This window comes from Cynoglossus semilaevis, chromosome 10, assembly GCF_000523025.1.
Source record: "Cynoglossus semilaevis isolate Cse_v1.0 chromosome 10, Cse_v1.0, whole genome shotgun sequence".
Lineage (NCBI taxonomy): Eukaryota > Metazoa > Chordata > Actinopteri > Pleuronectiformes > Cynoglossidae > Cynoglossus > Cynoglossus semilaevis.
In genome coordinates this window covers 630,726-639,450 of record NC_024316.1, presented here as the reverse complement: position 1 = coordinate 639,450, position 8,725 = coordinate 630,726, and the positions used below count along the sequence as shown (strand labels likewise).

At 42.3% G+C, this 8,725-nt stretch overlaps 1 protein-coding gene across 1 annotated transcript in view; it reads right to left on the bottom strand.

The window, feature by feature from the left end:
- The window catches only part of kcnd1 (potassium voltage-gated channel, Shal-related subfamily, member 1), a 32,401-nt gene extending 23,682 nt beyond the window's left edge, over positions 1-8,719 (bottom strand). Inside the window, exons 1-4 of the mRNA XM_008317914.3 lie at positions 8,309-8,719; positions 7,063-7,308; positions 5,349-5,885; positions 5,132-5,307 (exon numbers count right to left, since the gene is read on the bottom strand). Of these exons, the coding sequence (XP_008316136.1) occupies positions 5,132-5,307; positions 5,349-5,885; positions 7,063-7,308; positions 8,309-8,464 (1,115 nt within the window). The 5' untranslated portion in view covers positions 8,465-8,719. The remainder of the gene's footprint in view (positions 1-5,131; positions 5,308-5,348; positions 5,886-7,062; positions 7,309-8,308) is intronic.
- Between the last annotated feature and the right edge of the window lie 6 nt (positions 8,720-8,725).

Genomic DNA, 8,725 nt, shown 5'->3' with positions numbered 1-8,725 from the left:
AGACAGACAGACAGACAGATAGATAGACAGACAGACAGACAGATAGATAGACAGACAGACAGACAGATAGATAGACAGACAGACAGACAGATAGATAGACAGACAGACAGACAGATAGATAGATAGATGGATAACTTTATAAATCTCTTGGGAGTTCCCTTTGGAATCTATGAGATAATGAATGATTACGACTGAAGTCATCAATGAACAAATTAAGGCTTGCTCCTCCTGAAGACAACGACGGTGTAATTGTTTGGTTGTTTCTAGAGAAGACTAAACATCGGACCAGGTCTGATGTTTTTCACCTCAAACATGTTTATTGGTTAAGCTGAGGCTGCAGGGGATTCCAATTCCACCTCTTATTTATTACAATTCCACTTTCATTTTATTTAATCTGTAATAAAACTGGGGAAAAAACAGCAGCAGAGCAATAAAAAAGGGGAGAAAATGAGAAAAGGAAAAGAAATGAATCAAAGTAAAACAACAAGGGAGAGGATGGGGAGGTGGGGGAGAAAGAAGAGCAAGAGGAGAAGGGGGGGAAATGAAAATGAATCAGTGGAAAGGGACAGGAAGCGGGATGAACAGGAGAAAACACGGAGGAATGGTAGAAAAGAGGAAGAGAGAGAAAAAGGTTGATGGAGATAGGAGGAAGAGAACAAGAATGAGTAGGAGAAGAAGAAGAGGAAGGGAGGGGAGAATGAGGAGATAAGGGTAATGAGAAATGGGATGAGCTGAATCGGAGGAAAAGACGATGAAGAGTTTAAAAGAAATGAGAAAAAGGAAAGAGAATCAGCACTAAGAAGAGTTAGCAGAAGTGAGTAACGATAAGGAAAAAAACAAGGCAAAGGACCTTTGACTGATGGAGCTTTCATTTTGTCTCTGGTTGTGTGGACCAGAACTTTGGACTAGGACCTGGATTACATGTCTCATTTTCTGCTCTGGTCTCGTCTGAACTAAATGAACCAAACTGAGAGTTAAATAACGTGATAGCAAACAGAACCAGAAGAGTGAGTGGAGGTTTGATGTTCTACTGTTCTTCCTGTATACATTAACACTCGGATCAGATGTGATCAGATCTGCTGCTGATGCTTTCGGTAACTCACTGTAAATGGAATCCAGAACATAAAATAAAATATCATATATCATATTAAAAACTGATCAAGAAACAGACTTCTTTCAAAAGAGTTCTCTCTAAATGAATGCTCCACAGAAAACTATAGTTCAGTTCGTGAGGAGATAAAACGCCGCCAACGACCTGAGCGACGGAATCTGCAGAGAACCTGCAGCAGCTTTAGGTTGACGTTCTCACCTTACCTATCGATCCATAATCCAAACCTCAGCTCTCCTCGGAGCTTCAGATCCTTACAGGAAAACTGAGACGGAGACACTGTGGGTGGTTGGGTTCATCCTCTGGGGGTGGCTGTGTTTCAGAGGCTGTGCTGGGAATGACACTGCGTAAAACACCACAGAGGCCAAAGTGGGTTCGGTAGGAAAGAAAAACTTACCACCGAATCATTGATATAAACAGTACGGTACTGTACGGCTAAATCCCAGCATGAGTGGTTTGATTAGTGGTGACACTTAATGGCACTGTCATAGTTAAAGGTGGTGTCTACGAAGCTGTTACAACTGCAGATCCCAGAGCAATGGTCACGATTCGGCCTTTTATTTTGACAAAAACAAACGGACAACTCCATGCTTTCCAAATACGGGTCCCAGAGCGATCAATGCAGTCAGCCCCGCCTCCCTGTAACCCTTTTACCCCAGTCACCCCTGCTCTATGTCACACAATAACAACATTGGGGAATGCCAGGTTACTTCTGACTGTGCTGGAGATGCTAATTATGCTACTTGGTGTGCTACCGCTAATTATTACACCCTTTGCAGCTCAATCTATAGCAGTAAAGATTCATGCGCGAAAATGTTATTCCTGTGTTAGTATGTTAGAGCAGAAGTGACACAGCGCCACATACAGACCTGAGATGTGCACTACAGGGACCTCAGTCATACTCACCGAGTCCATTTAAATGCTGAATTTTCTTACAATACACAATAACAGCAATGGGGGCGTCCAGGCTTCTGACTGTGCTACAGAGGCTAATTATGCTACTTAGAGTCACATAGTGGAGAAACTTTCATTTGTCATGTCTTCATAGAGACAGAATCCGGACTGCCAGGGTCAACAGAGTCATAGCGCCATCAATCACAGTCAAAGATGCAATGCAAGTCATTAATTTTATCTATCTATCTATCTATCTATCTACCTACCTACCTATCTAGCTATCCATCCATCTATCTATCTATCTATCTATCTATCTATCTATCTATCTATCTACCTATCTATCTATCTGTCTGTCTGTCTATCTAGCTAGCTAGCTAGCTAGCTATCCATCCATCCATCCATCCATCCATCTATCTATCTATCTATCTATCTATCTATCTAACTATCTATCTAATTAAAATTCTTCTTTTAAGTTGATGTGTATTTGTGTCACATCTGAATCTGTAAACATAACCAGGACCTCACTGTACCAGAGTTGCGCTTCACTGTTTGCTAAACCCGTCTGATAACCTCATGGGAGAGTACTGAGTTTTGGAGAAAGACAGAAAACAACGACAACACACGCACACACAAAACTGCTGCGCTACTGATAAGCTTTAGCTAGTTCAGAAGAGATGGGAAGAAGAGGTGAAGACATACTGAGTAAGTGGAAGTAAAGAAGGTGAAAAGAGAGTAAGGAGGATGCAAGAACATTCTGGAGAAAGGGTAAAAGAGAGGACGAGTAGAGAGTGAGGTAAAAGCATTGCTGTGTTTTCCTCTCTGTGGAATCATTTAAAAGCCTGACTTTCTCTGATAATAACTAATGGAACAGAAGACTAAGGGGAGACTGTCACAATAAAAGATTCCTATTTGCAAATTATTATGAAAACACTGTAGCGTTTCTTTTTTAATTTACATTCTACATATTATAACTTCAACTTTAATTAAAAAAATAAAGCTATAAAACCAAAATAAATTCACTACCACTGAGAAAAAGTGATGACATTTGAATCAATAAAATATATATATATATATACATATATGTGTGTGCACACAAATCACATGCTTGATTGTACTGATTATCCATATGTCACATTCCACTAAGTCTTTTTCTATTTCCATCCATGCTAATGCTAATAGTGCAATCGGTCCTGTCGTATTTACGGCAAAAGTTCAAATAATCTGTTTAGGCTGATAATGTCGGCTCCACATGTGGATGAAGAGAAAACTTTGTTTGCGTGCAAGTCGCTACAGATGCAGTTAACTTAAATTGTTGACGTAACTGTGCACCTGCTAGAGGGTGTGGTGTAGCCAACTCAAAATCTGATTCATTAAATAAAAACTACGGTAACTTCTGGACTATTGAGCGCACCTGAATATAAGCCGCACCCACTAAATTTAAAAAGAAAAAAAATGATTGTACATATATAGGCCACACTTCTCTAGAAGACACAGGTGTCCACATTGTAACATGGGATATTTATATTTTTTCCCTTTTAATAATATTAAAACTTTGGCCCCCCCCGACCGTAGTTGGAACACATAAAGCTAACATTAGCTCCGGGGCTAACTCCCTTCAACATGACAGGGCTCAAACTGCTCTCAACTTTCGCTACCGTTCTTTCTCGTATGCCCCACGCACATATACGCTCACAGCCATTCACAGACAGACATACGCTACTAGTATAACACACAGTAGCCTACCAGAAAAGTCTTTGAACGCTAGCGGTCTGAACCTCGTTAGCCCGTAAAAATCCCTAAATTAGCCGCATCATTGTTTAAGCCGCAGGGTCAAAGCGTGTGAAAAAAAGTGGCAGCTTATAGTCCGGAAATTATGGTAATTAATTTCCTGTCTAGTTCTAGTTCTCAGTCATCCAGGTCATCTTATCCAAAGTAGTTACATCAAGGGTAACTGGACTAGAGTAGTTCTTCTGAAGATGTTTCACCTCTCATCCAAGAGGCTTCTTCAGTTCTAACTAACTGCTGAAAAAATTCTGGTGTTTTACCTCGGAGAGGCTAAATAAACCTCAAAGAGAGGGTCATTGGAGAGAACAAAGCGGGTGACCACATCCAATACCAAAGGGAGGAATGTTGTGGTCACAAGGGTTGAGGTGTGGATGGGGGCGGGGGGGGTCGTTAGAGCCCAATAGGACATTGCCATTCATTTTAGGCTGCAGGTCCCCTTAGCAACACATGATGATTTGAGTATACGTGACTGGAAGCAGCGCAACCAAGAGAAAAGCTGAAATGATGACAACAGACTATTTGGTATTATCCATCCATCCATCCATCCATTTTCATCCACTTATCCGTTACCGGGTCGCGGGGGCAGCAGTCGCCACCCAAATCACACTGCACCATACCAACCCCCCAAACCTTCCTGTGGGTGGTGAGTCCACTGGAAGGTACCAACCGTCCTAACCAGGATTCGATCTTGCCCAGGAGGTGAACCCTGGGGTTCCACAACAGACAGAGACATGCGCCACTATTTGGTATTATGTTATAAATATTAATTGATTAACACTCACAATTACAATTAAGTAACATTTTGTTTCAGTGTAGTTGGCATCTAACCAAAGTCCTACTAGTATTTAGCAAACTGTTCTCAATTTTAGTCTATGCTACCTTTACTTTATACCCTTTTCTGGGTATAAATTTAAAAAAAAAGGCTACCACAGTACTTTTACTTTGTTCAATAGATTTCTCAAGACATTTTTTAAAATGATCTCGACTGAATCCCTAGCCTCTTGGAGTGTTGATGCGAAGATTTATATTTTAGTCGTGTCCTAAGGCTCTAGTGATGAAGTGTCTATCCACAAACACACATACACACACACAAAGAGAATTTCTGTGTAGGTGAGTGGCAGCAGCATGAAGATACACCAACCCAACTTGAGAAGCAACGAGTGGGAGGAAGTCTAAGCAACACGCACAATTTTTGTTTTTTTCACACTTGGTCTATTTTCATGGTCGAGAAAGACGGTGCATTTCTCCTTAGGACCAATTAAAATATGTTTGTGTTCAAACACAAAACCACATACACCAGGAGCAACAGCAGAAAAACACCAGAGAAAAATCTCCTTAACTCACCCGAGCGTGGTCATGGTGACTATGGTGTACCAGAAGGAGGCAGGGATGGAGGTGAACGTGGAGCCTTTGGTGCCTTTCTCAGCATAAAACATGACAGTGGCGAAGATGATGATGGCCATAGTGAGGGAGAAGAGCAGGAAGCCCAGTTCAGAGGCACAGCTTTTCAGTGTGTAGCCAGGAAGCCCAGCTCAGAGGCACAGCTTTTCAGTGTGTAGCCCAAAATCCTCAGACCTTGAGAGTGACGGGAAAACTTGAAGATCCTGAAGACACGGAAAACCCGGAGAGTGACGAAGGCCCCGCTCACATCTTCGTTCTCCGGCATGACCAGGCCAATGTAGTAGGGCATGATGGCCACCACGTCAATGACCGACATTACGGAGCGCATGAACTTACAGCGACTGGGTGCGGCGAACAGACGCATTAGGTACTCAAACGTGAAGATAAGCACACAGGCCGTGTCCATGCAGAAGAAAGCCAGCTGGTACTTCTCGCCACAGGGAAGGTCTTTGACGCTGCCTTTGGGAGGCCGACATGGGACCGTCTCCACCACATTTGCAATGACAGAGACGGCGATGAAAAAGCCTGTCACGTAGTAGAACACCAGCGCCATTGTGGAGGTATGGGGGTTCTCGAAGGCTCTCCACAGACGTTCCCTTGGTGTGCTGTGTGGGGGAAGAGGAGCGTCCATTGCCTCATTGGCCTCTGTGTCCTCAGCCAAACGCTCTTGGTTCTCCTTTTTCTTGTCTCGGTATTCCTTTGTGGGAGCAAGCAGAGAGGGACAGAAAAACAGGGTTTGTGCTGGACTTATCACCTGGACATCTGTCTCACACTAATAACAAGCCCTGTTAAACTAATTGTTGTTTGTCCAATTGCCTCCTGCTAATGTTTGTAGAACCACTTCCACTGGGAATTGTGATAATGGAGGTTTGGAACAGTTAGTGTCAAACAGTTGGTCAAACGCCTCACTCAAATGTCCTGATCCACTCTATACAACCCCTAGGAGTAGTTACATATCTCGCAGTGTTTTTAGGTACTAAGGTCCAGCAGACGGGACTAGACCTGCTTCTATTTTGGTTCCAGTCCATCAGTTTTTGAATGCACTGCTGTAGGTTCTGTCGGAAACGCCCTTCAGTTATTGTAATTTGCAGCATGCTGCTGTCACAGACACACTCTTAGAGGCTGTCACTCGCTTTCTGTTTATGCAAATATCTAATTAGTCCATCGCAGAACAACAGGTCAGTGCATTCATCCAAGTCAATATTTTAAGGCTGAAGCTTGAACTGAGCTTTAGAAATCGGTCAGTGCATTCATCCAAGTCAGTATTTTAAGGACCGACAGCTGAAGCTTGAACTGAGCTTTAGAAATGTAAGAAAAGTTCTTTTTTTTTTTGTCAGTTTTTTTTGAAGGTTTGGATTTATCCAGACTTTCCTACATTGTTATCTCTACACTTTGGTCGGTAGAGAACAACCAGAGTTAAAAGTGGTAAACTTACCCATTAGTTAGAAAATAAATTAAAATGAAAAAAAAAAGTCTAAAAAAAAAGACTAGTATACGTATGAAATAGATTCTTAAACAAATAACAATAAAGCTTAACAAAAAATAAAGTAAATCTAAAACTAACGTCCTACCGAAATTGTAAGCCACCAGCAAAGTTAGCCACAAACAAGGCAACAACTGCTTCGAACTAGCAATGGAAAAAAATATATATAACAAAAGTCAGCTCTTAAAACGCTAAGTCAGCCTATGAAACCAAAAGTTGTAGCGGTAACTTGAGCTGTATTTTGACTTTACTGTTTATGTAAACATACCAGGCCACTCTACACCTCAACATCTGAAACACTCAACAACCGATACCCCTGGGTGGCCACTGTGACTCAGCAGTTTCCGAACGAAACTAGCATTGTCTGTTTTCTGTGATGCTGCAGTTTTACCTCCATGCAGCAGTCCCCGATGATCTCTGGCACTATTCCGTAGAAGGCCAGCTCCTCGTCAAAGGCCTGGATGCACTCATGTCTGGGATAGTGCAGCTTCCCCGTCCGATAAAAATTTAGAATGTGCCGAAACATTTCAGGGTCTCTGTCAAAGAAATACTCCTGCATGTCCTCATTGTAGAAGAACTCTTTCTCGGAAGATCCCAGCAGTGTGTCAGGATAACGGTCAAGCGTGTTTTTCCATGTCTAAAAGATGAAAAAATAGAGAACTTACGTGTTTTGGTTTATTAAACACGTGTGAACTTACGTGTTTTGGTTTATTAAACAACAACATGTACAACAGCAAGGACTGAGGGGAAAACAGAAACAAAACGGTGAACGAGTGATGATATTTTATCAGGACTGAAACAACAATACAATACAGTCAAAGGTTTTAAGGGATTTTTTTATCCAAAGCCCCATCTGATGAAGTGGTCGTTTCAGTTCATGCTTTAAAATGTTCTTTTAAACTAAAATATTACCAACATTTTTTCCTCATCATTTTCTGTACAATCTGTACAAACCACTGTGTGAGTTGCTGCCACCTAGTGACTGGAGGCTTGTTTATTGTTCAAGCATTACAGCAGCGGCGCACGTGCCATATTCCATGGGAAGCCCTTCACGCCCAACCCCCGCACTTGCCCCACTATTTGAGAAGTAATGGGTTAATGGAGGAATTATAATATTTATTACTAATATATTTGAGGTCTGATATAAAACCACAGTAAAAACACCATAAATATTACACATTTTAACAAAATTGTATCAACTTTTCCTGTGGGCTGAATAGAAACTTAAGCAGAAGGTTAAAAATTGCTAACAGCGTTAGCTCAGGCGTGGGAAAACTTTATGACTCGCGGGCCAGTTCTAAAATTGAACAGGGGGGCGGGGTCAGGAGCAGATAGATGGAGCGTTCGTGTGAACTAAGATAAATGACATGTAAAAGTCATGCATAAAGGCTAAAGGGCCAAAATGATTTTATCATATTCTACGCCATCTATTGGGGAATCGTGGGTATTGCAGGGAAAAGGCAGAAGTATAATCATAATATGAATAAGCTATATCATCTGTAAAAGTTTGGCGGGCCGGATTGAAAAGCTAAAAGGGAGGCATTAGTTTGCCCATGCCCGGTGTAGACTGTGGGCTGCAGCCCACCAAGTGGGACAACAATTCGTAATTACAAGATCACCGTGGAAGCCATACACACCTGAAACCTGACACCGCTGACGTTGACGAAGAGAATCTCATCTGATCTGGATGAATTGTCCACTGGGGGTTTTGGCATCGTCTTCTTGGCCAGCGGCAGCCAACCCACCGCCGCTGCCCGTGCAAATGGCAGCCATGTTGCCACACCAGCCGCCATCTTAAATCAGGCCTGTTTCTACCGGTGAAGTTTGGAAGTGTGTCCTCTTATGGGGGAGATTCCGATGAATGCTACCCAAGTTCCTGGATCAGATCACTTGGTTTCCTGCTCTGGGGTATCCCAGCAGACTGGGCAGTGACACAGGAAGTAATGGGACATGTTAACAGAAGGCAGAGAAGTTGGCGGATTTGTGAAAAGGAGGTGGAAAAAGAAGGCGAAAAAGTGGGAGGGTTCAAGTGACTATTAGATGTCAGGCCATGA